A 15,907-nucleotide genomic window follows, 5' to 3' on the forward strand; every position below is an offset into this window, starting at 1 on the left:
TCATTGGCTTTTTGGAGCTCTTTTGCCATTTGAGTTAGTCTATTTTTTAAGGTGTTGTTTTCTTCAGTGTATTTTTCAGTATTTTTTTGTCACTGACTTGTTTTTCATGGTTTTCTTGCATCCTTCTCATTTCTCTTCCCAATTTTTCCTCTACCTCTCTAACTTGCTTTTCCAAATCCTTTTTGAGCTCTTCCATGGCCTGGGACCAGTTCATGTTTTCCTTGGAGGTTTCTGTTGTAGGCTCTTTGACTTTGTTAACTTCTTCTGTCTGTATGTTTTGGTCTTCTTTGTCACCAAAGAAAGAATCCAAAGTCTGAGACTGAATCCGGGTGCGTTTTCGCTGCCTGGCCATATTCCCAACCAACTAACTTGACCCTTGAGTTTTTCAGTGGGGTATGACTGCTCGTAGTCTAAAGAGTTCTATGTTCCATGTTTGGGGGGGGATGTGCCAGCTCCGCCACACCAGCACTGCTCCTTCCCCAAGAACCCCCAACCCGGACTGGGCTTAAATCTTCAGCAGGCTGTGCACCCCTGCTCTGATCTGCCACTTAATTCCTCCCACCAGGTGGGCCTGGGGCCGGAAGCAACTGCAGCTGTAGCTGCCCCACCTCCACTGCCCCTGGGGCTGGTAGTCAAACCTCGAACTCCTTCCACTCCCGCAGCTTTTCCCACTAACCTTCTCTGCTGTCTTTGGTGTTTGTGGGTTGAGAAGTCTGGTAACTGCCGCAGCTCACTGACTCAGGGTGGTAGGGCACATTCCGCCCAGCTCCTGGTCTGGTTGGTCCACGCTGCTCATGCTGGGCTCTGGTCCCAGGTCCCAGGTCCGTGTGGGATACACCAGAGACCATCCAGGCTGTCCTGGGCTGGAGCCCTGCTTCCCTCTGCTGTTTTGTGGGTTCTGCCGTTCTAGAATTGGTTCAGAGTCATTTTTTATAGGTTTTTGGAGGGACTCGGCAGGGAGCTCATGCTAGTCCCTGCTTTCCAGTGCCATCTTGGCTCCGCCCCTGCGAAGCTGGCTTCTTGGGGGAGAACGGAATAGTATTTGCTTTAAGGAACTACTGCTTTCTCCTTGGATTCTGCATTTGTGCTAGGGGAAGGGGGACAAATTTTCACAAGGATTCTAACGTTAAACTTAGCATTATAGCTACTATCCATATATACTTTCTATAACAAGCAAGAGAAAGCAATTCATTTCTATCCATGGAGGAAGGTTGGCACACATAGTTACAAAAACCATCACATAGAAAGAACAACAGAGACCAGACATATGGAAAACACTGCAGCAGTTAAAATTGCATTGGCTCTGCCATAGCCTCCTATTGGTCTTCCTGATTCTAGTATCTCCCCTCTTCAATTTATCTTCCACATAGATGCCAAAATAATCTTCCTTGAGCACAAATTTGACTTTCACTAGCCTGCTTAAAAACTTTCAGTGGGTCCTCCTATTTCCTATAGGATAAAAAGATAAATTTCTTAAGAGTGACGGTTAAGGCTCTCTTCAACATGCCTATATATATGTATATTCCCTTCAACTACCCTAATACTGAGAAAGGTCACATGAATTACACACATCATCTTTCCATGTAGGAATGTAAATAAAACAATTCAACTTTAGTAAGTCCCTTGTGATTTCTCTTTCTTGTTTACCTTTTCATGCTTCTCTTGATTCTTGTGCTTGAAAGTCAAATTTTCTATTCAGCTCTGGTCTTTTCACTGAGAAAGCTTGAAAGTCCTCTATTTTATTGAAAATCCATATTTTGTCTTGGAGCTTTATACTCAGTTTTGCTGGGTAGGTGATTCTTGGTTTTAATCCTAACTCCTCTGACCTCTGGAATATCATATTCCAAGCCCTTCTATCCCTTAATGTGGAAGCTGCTAGATCTTGTATCATCCTAATCGTGTTTCCACAAAACTCAAATTGTTTCTTTCTGGCTGCTTGCAATATTTTCTCCTTGACCTGGGAGCTCTGGAATTTGGCAACAATATTCCTAGGAGTTTTCTTTTTGGGATCTTTTTGAGGAGGCAATCGGTGGATTCTTTCAATTTCTATTTTACCCTCTGGCTCTAGAATATCAGGGCAATTTTCCTTGATAATTTCTTGAAAGATGATGTCTAGGCTCTTTTTTTGATCATGGCTTTCAGGTAGTCCAATAATTTTTAAATTATCTCTCTTGGATCTATTCTCCAGGTCAGTGGTTTTTCCAATGAGATATTTCACATTGTCTTCCATTTTTTCATTCCTTTGATTCCGTTTTATAATATCTTGATTTCTCATAAAGTCACTAGCTTCCACTTGCTCCAATATTTTCTTCAGTGGTCTTTTGGACCTCCTTTTCCATTTGGCTAATTCTGCCTTTCAAGGCATTCTTCTCCTCATTGGCTTTTTGGAGCTCTTTTGCCATTTGGGTTAGTCTATTTTTAAGGTGTTATTTTCTTCAGTATTTTTTTGGGTCTCCTTTAGCAAGTCACTGACTTGTTTTTCATGATTTTCTTGCATCACTCTGATTTGTCTTCCCAATTTTTCCTCTACTTCTCTTACTTGCTTTTCCAAATCCTTTTGGAGCTCTTCCATGGCCTGACACCAATTCATATTTTTCTTGGAGGCTTTTGAGGTAGGCTCTTTGACTTTGTTGACTTCTTCTGGCTGTATGTTTGGATCTTCTTTGTCACCAAAATAAGATTCCAAAGTCTGAGTCTGACTCTGAGTGCATTTTCACTGCCTGTTCATGTTCCCAGCCAACTACTTGACCCTTGAGCTTTTTGTCAGTGTATGACTGCTTGCAGAGTAGAGTACTTTGTTCCAAGCTTGAGGGGCTGTTTTCAGAGCTACTTCTACACAGCAAGCTCTGCCACACCAGTGCTCCTCCTCCCCCAGGAACCGCCAACCAGGACAGCAACCCAGCTCCAAGCAGGCTCTGCACTCCCACTCTGATCTGCCCCTTAATTCCTCCCACTGGGTAGGCTTGGGGCCGGAAGCAACTACAGCTGGAGCTCTGGGAGCAGCTCCACAGCTGCACCACTTCCACACTCCTGGGGCTGGAGCCGACTATGCACTCCTTTCACTCCAATCCAGCAGATTCAGCAGTTTTTCCCACTAACCTGCTCTGTTGTCTCTGGTGTATGTGGATTGAGAAGTCTGGTAATTGCCACAGCTCAATGATTCAGGGCCCTGTGGCCTGTTCCACCCGGCTCCCAATCTGGTTGGTCCTGGTGTGGCCCATGCTGGGCTGTGCTCCACTCAGCTCTCAGCTCTGTGTGATAGACCCTTCCCAGAGACCACCCAGGCTGTCCTGGGCTGGACCCCTACTTCCCTCTGCTATTTCGTGGGTTCTGCATCTCTAGAATTTGTTCAGAGCCATTTTTACAGGTGTTTGGAGGGACCTGGGGGAGAGCTTAAGCAAGTCCCTGCTTTCCAGCTGCCATCTTCAAAGATGCCTTTCAAAGGCAGAGGCAGAGCCCTTCTGTGAAGAAGATATCACAATTTCCCCCCTCTCTTCCCCATTCCACCATTCCCTTTCCCAAACCCTCTCCCCTGGGTTCTAGGATTACCTCGGTGATGGAGTACCCCATTTCCATCCACAAGAAGGACCTAGAAAAAACACAGGAAGATGCAGTGTCACCAGGGCTTCTTCAGATCAAGAGCTGTTCTTAGGACTTTAACTCCTAAGTGCACTCCTAAGCTATTCCATACCCCAGGCAATTCTATCAGGAGAATCTTGTTCTCCAAACTTGCTCTTGGGAGCCAGTTCATAGCACTGTTTGATCATTTTTCAGTTACGTCCACCTCTTTCTGACCTCATTTGGGGTTTTCTTAGCAATGACACTGGAGTGGTTTACCATTTCCTTCTCCAACTCATCTGACAGATATGGAAACTGAGGCTAAACAGGGTTAAGTGACTTGCCCAGGGTCACTGCTAGTGAGTCTCTGAGGCTGGATTTGAAATCAGGTCCTCCTGACTCCAGGAGCCACCTAGAGCCTCCTGTTTATAGTATCAATCTCCATTTAGTTCTCAGCAGAACTGCCACTGAGGAAGCTCTAAGTCAGGAGTGCCAAACTCATGAGCACAGAACAGTGAAGGGAAATTTTCCCTTCTCTTCTCAGTTTAGGACCAGAAGGTCTTGGGGGCAGGGGGAGCAGGAAAGATAGCAGCATAGATCTTTTAAATAGCAGTCCCTTCTGTCCTCCCTGTTTCCACTCCCCAGAAAGAAAAGGAGTAACCATTCTTAGAAAGGAGGTACCTGCTGTGTTTTCTTTCACAACATGACTAACATGGAAATATGTTTTGCATGACTGCACATCAAATTGCTTGCCTTCTCAATAAGGGGGAAGGGAAGAGAGGGAGAGAGAGAATTTAGAACTCAAAACTTTAAAAAAACAAATGTTAAAAATGGTTTTTACATGTAATATGAATTTTTTTCAAAAAGAAAGGTGGTACCTGGGGCATGAGACTGGGTTCCTTCTTCTGTAGCCTCTGAATAGCATCCACCAGGAAGGGGACTTCTCTAAATGCCAAGAAACCAGACACATAGGGGGCTGTTAGGTTAACCATCCGGCACTCCTCATATAACACCTGCCATCAGGAAAAAAAGTAAATTAAGGAAGTCATTGAACACTCTAGCCAGGTGGGGGCACTTTAAGGGAAGGGAAAGAGAATCTTTCCTCCTACTCTAGGTCTTTCCTCACCTTTATCATCTTTTTTTTCTGTTCCTAAAAATCAATTTAGTCTACTTCTTCTGTTATTCTGTTTCTTAATCCATGCCCCCCTTCCTCCACCCTTCCCTACTCCACCTATACCTCTCTTTACTCTGCTCCCCTTTCACAGATTTAGGTCAATGTGAACGGAGTAGATAAGAGGCAGAGAAAAAGCACACACGAAAAATAAGTTGAGAGAATGATAAAAATGTTTTAAGCTTAAAATCATCTCAGAGGAGTTATATGCAGTATGATGCACTGAATTTAGACTCAGGGGACCGGGGTTCAAATTCTGGCTCTGCTATTTAATGGCAATATGACCATAGGTAAGTCACTTAACCTCTCTAAGGTTGTTTATCTGTAAATGATGGAGTTGGAATAGAAACTCCAGCTCTAGATGTATGATCCTAGGAAGGCAAATGTAAGGCTGTATGTGGTCCCTTTAAATATTCTCCACACTTAAATATAGTCCTTTGGAAAATCTTCTGGGGTTTACTGGTCTAGGTTACTCTGAGCATTCTTCCCTAACTAGGGGCTTTCAAGGCATTAGCTCCTCCTAGCTGTCCCCGATCTAGTCACACAAGTGAGACACAGATACAGATAATAATAACAATAATATTAGTGATAAAAGCAAAATAATACTAGTGATGATAGCTCATACTGATGATCAGACATTGCATCTGATCCCTTACAACATGTGAATTAAACACTACAAGTATTTTATAAATGAGGACATTTTGTTATCCTTACGCCACAAGAAGAGTAGCAGAAGCAATGAAGAGAACTTCAATTTTGGAATTAATGTTGATCAATAAACTGCTGTCATGGAAATGACAGCAGCCTTGGAAGGAAACAACCACATCATCTTTAAATTTGTAACAACAAGGAATAAGAACACTGGGTAGAAGAGGACACACACCCTAGACTTTAGGAAATCATATTTCAAAAATATCAAAGAAACATTTAGTATCCAGCGGCAGAAAAACTAAAAAGAAATGGGTCAAAAAGGATAGGTTTTAAAAACTGAAATTACTGCAACATTTCTGTTGTTGTCCAGTCATTTTTCAGTCATGTTCAACTCTGTGACTCCATTTGGGGTTTTCTTGGCACAAACACTGTAGTAGTTTCCTTTTCCTCCTCCAGCTCATCTTACAGATGAGGAAACTGAGGCAAACAGCGTTGAGTGATTTGCCCAGGGTTACACAACTAGTACATGTCTAAGGCCATATTTGAACTCAGGATGATGAGCCTCCTTGTTTCCAGGCCCAGCACTCTATCCGCTGTACCAACTTGTTTTCTACAATACTACAAAGGTATCTAAAGAAAACCATGTAGATAAAAAGCTCTATGATAAGTTCAGGTTTTAAGATGAAACATGGATGGATACAAAACAAAGGAAACACACAAAAATAGTAGCGGAAACCTGTGAGAGTGGTGGGAAGAAGGCTAAAACATAGAATAAACCAAATCTTATGAAAAATGCTAGAGAAAACACAAAGGTTATTTTAAATTGTATTTAGAGATTAAATTAATAGGGCACTTCAAGGTTCACAAAGCAAATTACTCACAACATCCCGGAGAGGTAAGTAGTGTAAGCTTAATTATCCAAATTCTACAGGAAAGGAAATTGCTGTTTAGAGAGATTAAGTGATTTACCTATTCACAAGCTAGTGAATGTCAGCATCAGGGATTGTGGAGTGTGTGGAAGGGAGTAACAGGCTAGAATAATGTGGATGAATCTAATAAGATTAAATTTGTTTAGGATAAACAGATTGGATAATTATTTTTATGAGAACACAATGAGGGAAAGTGGCAGATGGCTTCCATATGAAAAAGACCCAAGGATTTTCATGGGCTACAAATTCAACAGAAATCAACACAGTCACATGGGGGCAGAAATCTAATGGGCTCAGGCCATAATGAGGCAGAGTATCTAGGAGGTGAGAGGTCTAGTCAGACCACCTTAGAGATATATGTTTAGTTCTAGACAGCATATTATGGGGAGCGTCTGGTTGGTTGTTGTCCTTCATTCTCAAAGAGGAACAAAATGACATCATCATGTTAGAGTCAAGTTACATGTCCGACTGTGGCTGATCAGACCAATATGAGCTTGGAATGTTCTACCCCAGGTTGGGCACAAATAGTCCATGTGAACACTTGGGGCGGATTCTCTCAATTTTCGTATCTCTAGTTTCTTTTGAGCTACTTCAATTCTTGAGGGCACACCATGTTGAGCAATCCTGTGCCAGTGTCTCCCACATATACAATTAATTCTAAAGTTCTTAAGAGAGACCTTAAGAGTGTCCTTGTATCACTTTTTCTGACCACCATGTGAGTTCTCCATAAAAATCTTTTAGGCAAGTGTGCATTTGGCATTCAAACAACATGGCCAGCTCACTGGAGTTGCACACTCTGCAGTAGAGTTTGAATGCTGGGCAGTTTAGTCTGAGAAAGGACCTCAGTGTGGGGCACCATATCCTGCCAGGTGATCTTCAGAATCTTCCTAAGATAATTCAAATGCAGGTGATTCAGTTTCCTGGCATGGAGCTGATATACTGTCCAGGTTTCACAGGCATACACCAATGAGGTCACCACAACAGCTCTGTAGACCTTCAGTTTGGTAACCAGGCTAATACCTCCTCTCTCCTACACTCTCCTTCGAAGCCTCCCAAACTCTGAGCTAGCTCCGGCAATGCATTCCTAGAAAATATACTGCCAAGGTAAGTGCAATTTCCCACATTATTCAAAACTTCTTCATTTGCTGTAACCCATGGTTCCATGTATGGATGGTATGGTGGAGAACCTGTTTTCTTGGTGTTAATACGCCAAAATTAGCACAAGCACCAGAGAAATCATCCACACTTTGTTGCATCTCAGCTTCAGAGGCTGCTTGGAGTGCACAATCATCTGCAAACAAAAAATCATGCACCAACCCTCCCTCCACTTTAGTCTTGGCTTGTAGCCTTTTCAAGTTGAATAATTTACCATCAGTGCCACAGCTGACCTTAATGCCATGTTCATTCTCACTGAAGGCATTTGACAACACAGCTGAAAACACCATGCTAAAAAGCATGGGAGCAAGCACACAGCCTTGTTTCACTCCACTGGTGACTGGAAAAGCACAACAGCATTGCCCATTATCCAGAACCCTGGGCAAGCATGCCATCATGAAGTTGAAATATAATATTGATGAACCTCTCCTGGCAACCAAATTCTGACACAATTTTCCATAAGCTGTCAAGACTCACCAAAGGCCTTGGTGAGATCAACATTGTGTACAGACCTCTTTTCTGCTCCTGGCATTTCTCCTGGAGTTGTTGGGCAGCAAACACTGTATCAACCTTTTCTCAATCTTTACTCAAGGCACAATGGCTCTCAGGTAGATGACCATCTGCTAGGTGAAGGATCAGACTATTAAGGAGGATTCTGACAAGAATCTTGCCAGCAATGACTGAGAGGCACACCCCCTCTCCCCTGCCCCGCCTGTGATTATCACAAGACAATCTATTTCCTTCAAGTTTATAGAGATGGACAATGGAGGTATCCTTGAACTCCCCGGAGATAACCTCCTCTTGCCGTACAACCCAGAAAAATTTCAGGGCTGCCTGGAGAGCACAATGACAAATCAGAATATATCCAGAAGACGTAAGCCAAGATGATGAGAGTCCTTGGGACCATACTGACAATCAGGTGAAGGAAATAGGGATGTTCAGTCGCAAAAAGAGAAAACTCAAGGGCAACACGTAAGCAGTCTTCAAATTCCCAGAGGCCTATCACGTTGTAACTCTTATGCAGCTTGGTCCCAAAGGATAGACCATGGAGGCAGTCAACTATATATATATAAGCAGTTACTATATGCTAGTCGTTGTACTAAGCACTAGGGGTGCAAAGAAAGGTAAAAAGTCTCTGCTCTGCAGAAGCTCACTTTCTAATGGAAGAGTCACGTAAATGATGCAGTCCATACAAGATGCAGACTAGATGAAAGGTACTGTTAGAGGGAAAGGCACTAGCAGGTGAAGAAGGCAGGACTTGACCAGAGGCTTTAAGGAAGTCAGGGAAACTAAGAGGCTGAGGTGAGAGTGAGAATGCTCCAGGGCCAAGGTACAGAGACAGGAGATAGAATGTCATGGGAAAGGAAAGGCAGGTAAGACAAGTATATTGAGATTGTAGAGTACATGCAGAGGAATCAAGTATGAGACTAGAAACGCAGGGAGGGGCTGCACTATAAAGAGCTTTAAATGCCAGAGAAGTGGCCCACAACTACCAGTCAGGCAATAAACATCTAAACAACTACTGTGTTCCAGGCACTGTGCTAAGCGCTAGACTCAAAAAGAGGCAAAGACAGTCTCTGTCCTCTAATGGGGGATACAAGAAGCAAACAAATATGGACAAAAAGGCTATATATGCTAGATAGGAAGCAAGTTAAGAGAGGGAACATGCTAGAATTAAGAGGGGTTGGGGAAAGCTTCCTGTCGATTTTTGAAAAGGGATTTTTGTTGGCACTTAAAGGAAGCCAGGGAAGGCAGTAAGTAGCGATGATAAGGAAGAGCATTCCAGGCATGGGGGACAAACAGGGAAAATGCATGGAGCTAAGAGATGGATGGTCTTGCTCATGGAACAGCCAGGAGGCCAGTGTCACTGGATTGAAGAGTACATGGTGGGGAGTAAGAGGTGAGAAGAGTAAAAGGTAGGAGGGGGCTAGGTTATGAAGAGCTTTGAATGCCAAACAGAGCATTTTGTATGTGATGCTGGAGTTAATAGGGAACTATTGGAGTTTACTGAGCCGGGGGGGGGGGGGTGGCATAGTTGGGCCAGTTCACAATTCCACCAACAGTGCATTAGGGTACCAATTTTTCTACATCCCCTCCAGGATTTGTCATTTTTCTTTTCTGTCATGTTAAGCAATCTTATGGGTATGAGGTGGTGCCTCAGAGTTGTTTTAATTTGCGTTTCTCTAATCAACAATGATTTAGAGCATTTTTTATATGATTACAGGTAGCTTTGACTTCTGAAAACTGCCTATTCATTTCCTTTGACCATTTATCATTTGGGGAATGGCTCTTATTCTTATATATTTGGCTCAGTTCCTATACACTTGAGAAATGAGGCTTTTATCAGATATCACATTTTATCACATTCTTTTCCAGTTTCCTTCTAATTTTGGCTGCCCTGGTTTTATATGTGCAAAAACTTTTCAATTTCCTGTCATCAGAATTATCCACTATACTTCCCATGGTCCCCTCTCTTGATTGGTCATAAACTCTACTTTTCCATTATCTGTAGATCTGACAAGTAAAATTTTTCATGCTGCCCTAAACCATGCACACATTTTGAGCTTATCTTGGTATACAGTGTGAGATGTTGGTCTATGCCTAATTTCTGCAAACTGCTTTCCAGTTTTCACAGAAATTTTTGTCAAATAATGAGTTCTTGTCCCCAAAAGCTCACATCTTCAGGTTTTTCAAATACTAGATCACTATAGTCATTTACTACAATGCACTGTGTACTTTATTCCACTGATCCACCATTATATTTCTTAGCTAGTACAAGACTGTTTTGATTATTACCACTTTGTAATATAGTTTGAAATCTGGTACTCTAGGACACCTTCCTTATATTTTTCATTGATTCCCTTGGTATTCTTGACCTTTAGTTGTTCTAGATGAATTTTGTTGTTATTTTTTCTAATTTTGGCACTAAACTGATTTAATAGAATTGTCATGTTTATTATGTTGGCTCAGTCTACTCATGAGCAATTAGTATTTCTCCAGTTGTTTACGTCTGTCTTTATTAGTGTGACTTATTGCCTCCATTTCTTCTTCTTCTTCTTCCTCTCTCTCTCTCTCTCTCTCTCTCTCTCTCTCTCTCTCTCTCTCTCTCTCTCTTTCTCTCTCTCTGTCTCCATCTCTCACTTAACCCTTCGCAATCTGGCTTCTAACCTCATCACTCAACTGAAACTGCTCTCTTTAAAGTTACCAATGATCTCTTAATTGCCAAATCTGATGACTTTTTTTGCTTAATCTTCATCCTTTTTGACTTCTCCATAGCATCTGACACCGCACTCTCCTATCTAACTGCTCCTTCTCAGTCCCCTCTGCTCATTCCTCATCCATATCATGCACCCTAGCTATAGCTGTTCCCCAGATTCTGTTCTAGGCTCTCTTTCTGTCTCCTTCTATACTCTTTTGGCAATCTGGTGAGCTTCCATGGGTTTACCTATCATCTCTATACAACTAATTCATAGATCTACATATCCAGCCTCAGTCTCTCCCCTTAGTTTCAGTCCCACATCATCTAGTGGACATTTCAAAATAGAGATACCAGAAACTTAACATTAAGAAACTTAAAACTGAACTCATTATCTTCCCCCCCACAAACCTTCCCCTCTTCCAAACTTTCCTAGTTCAGTTGAAGGCACTACCATCCTTCCAGTCTCTGACACTAATAATTTTGGCATTATTCTTGATTCTCCACTCTCCCTCACACCATATGTCCAATCAATTTCTACATCTTGCCACTTCTACTTCTACATTTATCCCATTCAATCCCTTCCCTCTACATAGCTGCTACCTTGGTGCAGCCCTCATGACCTCTCACCTAGATTATTGCAACAGTCTCCTAATTGGTCTAGCTGCCTCAAGTCTCTAGACACCCTAGTCCACCTTATACTCTCTTAGGCCAAGGTAATTTTACTTAAGCACAGATACTATCATGTCACCCCCTACTCAATCAACTCAAGTGGCTTCCTATGACTCTATAACAGGCATTCTTTTTTTCTCCCTTTTCTTTTTTATTTAACATTCATTTTTTTTAAAGTTTAAGTTCCAAATTCTCTCTCTCCCTCCATGCTTTCCCCTACCCATTGAGAAAGCAAGCAACATGATATCAATTATACATGTGAAGTCATGCAAAACATATTTCCATATTAGCCATGTTGTTAAAAAAAAGCAAGAAAAAAATGAAAAGAATATGTTTCAATTTGGACTCAAGAGTTCATCAGCTCTCTCTGAAGTGGAGAGCGCTTTTCATCATGGGTCCTTTGGAATTGTAGGATAAGCGTTCTGAAACTTTTTTGCCTAAAAGACCCTTTTTGATAGTCTGGTGAAGCTTATGAAGCCCTTCTCAGAATGTTTTTAAATACATTAAAATAAAATATACATGATTACAAATGAAACTAGTTCTATCAAAATACAGTTACCAAAAATTTTTGTTAAGTTCATGTACCCCATGTTAAGAATCCCTGCTTTAGGATAAAATATAAATGCCTTTTTAACATTTAAAACCTTATACAACCTGGCCCAAATTTATCTTTCCAGCCTCATCAGACATTACTTCATCTCTCCCATGTCCTAATCTAATCAAATTGGCCTCTATTTCTCACCCATATCTCTATGCTTTTCCTCTAGTTCTCCCAAGGGCCTAGAATGTACTCCCTCCTTGCCTCCACCTCAGAGTCCCTCTCTGCTCCCTATAATTGCCAGTGCTCTCTCTCCCAAGCTACCTTGTATTCAGCTATGTATATGTTTGTATTTATTCCATATAATTGCCTCCCCATTAGAAAGTAAGATCTTTGTGATTAAGTAGGCTTTCATTCTTTGTACTGGATTTCTCATAAAGTCATTAGCTTCCATTTACTCCATTCTAATTTTTAAGGAATTATTTTCTTCAGTGAGCTTTTGGACCTCCTTTTCCACTTGGCCAATTCTGCTTTTCAAGGCATTCTTCTCCTCATTGGTTTTTTGGACCTCTTTCGCCATTTGGGTTAGTCTGTTTTTTAAGGTGTTATTTTCTTTAAGGTGTCTATTTTTGGGGTCTCCTTTAGCAAGCTGTTGACTCATTTTTCATGATTTTCTTGCATCACTCTCATTTCTCTTCCTAATTTTGCTTCTACTTCTCTTACTTGATTTCCAAATCCTTTTTGAGCTCTTCCATGGCCTGCTGCCAATTCATATTTTTCTTGCAGGTTTTGGATGTAAGACCTTTGACTTTGCTGTCTTCTTCTGGTTGTATGTTTTGATCTTCTTTGTCACCAAAATAAGATTCTATAGTCTGAGCTTTTCCCACTGTTTGCTCATTTCCCCAACCAATTACTGGACTTTTTAGCTCTTTGTCAAGGTAGGACTCTGCTTCCAGTGTAGGGGGGGTGTACTGTCCCAAACTGCAGGGGTTTTGCCCAGCTGTTGTCAGAGATACTTCTGGGGACCTGTAAATTTTCAATTTTTCCAATATGGTATGATCAAAAGAGAGGTGTTTACTTCTTTCCTGGTCTGTGCTCTGGTCTGTGAATGACCACAAGCACTCTTTTCTGCCCTGGAACTGTGAGGAGGATTCCATCTCCACCACCACCACGAGCTCTGCCACACCAGCGCTCCTCCTCACCTCAGAACCACTAACCAGGACTGCGACCCAGATCCAAGCAAGGCAAAGCAAGAGAATCTTGCCTCAGCACCAGCAAAGAGATCCCTGCAATCCCCCTCTGATCAGCCACTTAATGCCCCCCCCCCACTGTCTATGGGCTAAGAGCTCTAGAAGCAGCCACTGCTGCTGCTTGCCACCACCACTCCTGCGCTGGGGCTGGGACCAGACCATGATCCTTTCTCACACATGTCTGACAGACTTTTCCTACTGACTTTCTGAGTTGTCTTTGGCGTTTTGGGGTTCAGAAGTCTGGAAACTGCCACAGCTCCCAGTGATTCAGCCCCCTAAGGTCTCCCTGGCCCCATCTATGCTAGCATGGCCCACGCTGAACTAAGCTCTTCTCTCAAACTGGTTCAACAGACCTTTCCTGTCAACCTTCCAGGTTGTCTTGGACTGGAAATTTGTTTCACTCTATCATTTTGTGGATTCTGCTGCTCTAGAATTAATTTAGAGTCATTTTTAAAGGTGTTTGCGGGGAGAACTCAAGCAAGTCCCTGCTTTTACTCTGCCATCTGGGCTCCACCCACCATTATTTGTACTTGAATTGCCAGAGCCTAGAACAAGACTAGCACTTAAAATTGGCTGCTAGATCATTGGTGATCACTAATAATTGTGAAGAGTGTAGTTTCATCTGAAACATGAGGTAGGAAGCCAGACTGTAGAGAGTTTAGAACAGAGTGAGAGTAGATGAAGTGGTAACACCAGGTAGGGCTTTCTCAAGGAATTTAGCTGAGAAGGAGAGGAAAAATGTAAGATGATAGTATGGAACAGTAGGATTAAGAGAGTTTAAGGATAGGAGAGACATGGGTAAATCTGTAAGCTGTAAGTAAGCTGTCAGTAGATAGGGATTTAGGATACATGAGAACAGAATGATAGTGGGGGCAATCTACTGGAGAAGACAGAAGGGGATAGGATCCAGAGTAGAGATAGAGGGATTAGCCTTGGCAAGGAGAAGGGCTACCTTTCATCTGATGAAAGGAAGGAGGGGATAGTGGAAGAAATGTCTCAGTGATGTGAGATGAACAGGAAGGGGGAAAGGGGAGCTTTTGAAAAATGGCCTAATTTTTTCAGTGAAATATAAAGTAAGCAAAAGTTACAGACAGAAAGTTTTAGGCTTTATATAAAGAAAACCTTCCTAACAATTAGAGATATCCAAAAGTGGAATAGATTGTCTTGAAAGGTATTAGGTTTCCCCCCAGTGGAGATCTTCAAATAGTGACTTGAAGTCTCCCCCTAAACCATTATATACCTGTTGGAGGATGTTAAGAGAATGACTCCTTTTTCATATCTAAGTTGGACTTCAGACAAGTCTCTAACTTTTTGATTCTGGGATACAAAATTTTGAGGGCAAGAATTATATGCATTTTCTAAGTAGATATTTGGTCAAGGTGTGTTGAATTGAATTACATGGACACAGGCATTAGGACATCAAGTCAATTCACACCCAAAAAAATACAAATAGTAAAATAACCAATTGAAACAACCTTAAAGTACAATCTCAAACCCATTTATCCTACAAAAACAAATAAAAATGAGAGTTCTGATTCCTTATCAGAGTGAGTTCAAAGTCCCGTCTCCCCTCAAACACCCAACTTCCACCCCTTGGAGAAGTTCCCATTTGGTAATTTACTGAGAAGCCTGAGGTCAAACATTATAATTCTCTTCTCTCCCACCCTACATAGGTCAAGACCTTTGTTAATTCCTTCACCTTTTCTTCCTTGACTCCAGTAGTCTCAGAGGAAATAATGGCTCTCCCCTTCACCTATGTTCTTGATACATGCCCTCCAGGAACTTGGACAATAGATCATGCTCTTGTTGTCTATTTCCTATGGTTAATTTCCTCTGCTGGCATTTTTTTCACTGCCTACAAATACATCCGAGTCTTTGTTACTCTAAAAAATACCCTTCCTTTGCCCTGCCATTCTCTTCCCTTTCACTGCTATATTTCTGGAGTTATCTACACATGTGCTTCCTTGCTACCCTCCTTCCTGAACCCCTTGAAAAATGGCTTCCAACTCCATCACTCCACTTAAAGTATTCTCTCCAAATTCACCAACAGCCTCTCAATTGTCAAAATCATGAGCCTTTTTCTCAGTCTTCATTCTCTTGTACAACATTTGATGCTGTTGGCAATCCTCTCTTTTTCAATACTTTCTTCTTTTCGCTCCTATGACACTTTTCTACTGGTTCTTCTCCAGGTGTGACTACTTCTCAGTCTCCTTCACTGGTTCATCAACTTCTACCCCCTGTGAGTGTTCCCCAAAGTTCTGTCCTTCACCCTCTTCTATTCTCTCTCTATACTCTGCATTGGTGATCAGTGGAACAAATTGGATATATAACTAGATCTAGAAGCTAACAAACATAATAGCATAGTGTTTGATAAACCCCATGAATTCCAATTACCAAGGTAAGCTGGAAAGAATGCTGGTAGAAATCAGATTCAGACCAACATTTCCATACACTATACACCACAATAAGCACCAAATTGATACATAATTGAGATATAAAAAGTTATATTATAAATTAGAGGACCAAGGCCTTTTACAACATAGATAGGGAAAGAGTTCTTAACTCAACAAGGTAAAGACGAGATCACAGGAAATAACACGGATGATCCTGTTTACATAAAATTTTTAAAGTTTCTGCAAAAATAAAATCAATGTAATTCAAAGGCAAAGAATAAACTGGAAAAAATATTTGCAATAAATTCCTTTGATAAAGCTCTGATATTGAAGACATATAGGAAACCAATACAAATATATAAGAACAACAGTCACTGACCAATAGATCAACAGA

General features: G+C 41.6%; 1 protein-coding gene across 2 annotated transcripts in view; it reads right to left on the reverse strand.

Annotated features, from left to right (window-relative positions):
* ENDOV (endonuclease V) overlaps positions 1 to 15,907 on the reverse strand; it is a 71,050-nt gene that overhangs the window by 48,106 nt on the left and 7,037 nt on the right. For both annotated transcript variants that reach the window (XM_036756910.1, XM_036756909.1), the window contains exons 3-4: positions 4,437 to 4,571; positions 3,550 to 3,589 (exon numbers count right to left, since the gene is read on the reverse strand). In XM_036756910.1, the coding sequence (XP_036612805.1) occupies positions 3,550 to 3,589; positions 4,437 to 4,571 (175 nt within the window). The remainder of the gene's footprint in view (positions 1 to 3,549; positions 3,590 to 4,436; positions 4,572 to 15,907) is intronic.

Source organism: Trichosurus vulpecula, chromosome 4, assembly GCF_011100635.1.
Source record: "Trichosurus vulpecula isolate mTriVul1 chromosome 4, mTriVul1.pri, whole genome shotgun sequence".
Lineage (NCBI taxonomy): Eukaryota > Metazoa > Chordata > Mammalia > Diprotodontia > Phalangeridae > Trichosurus > Trichosurus vulpecula.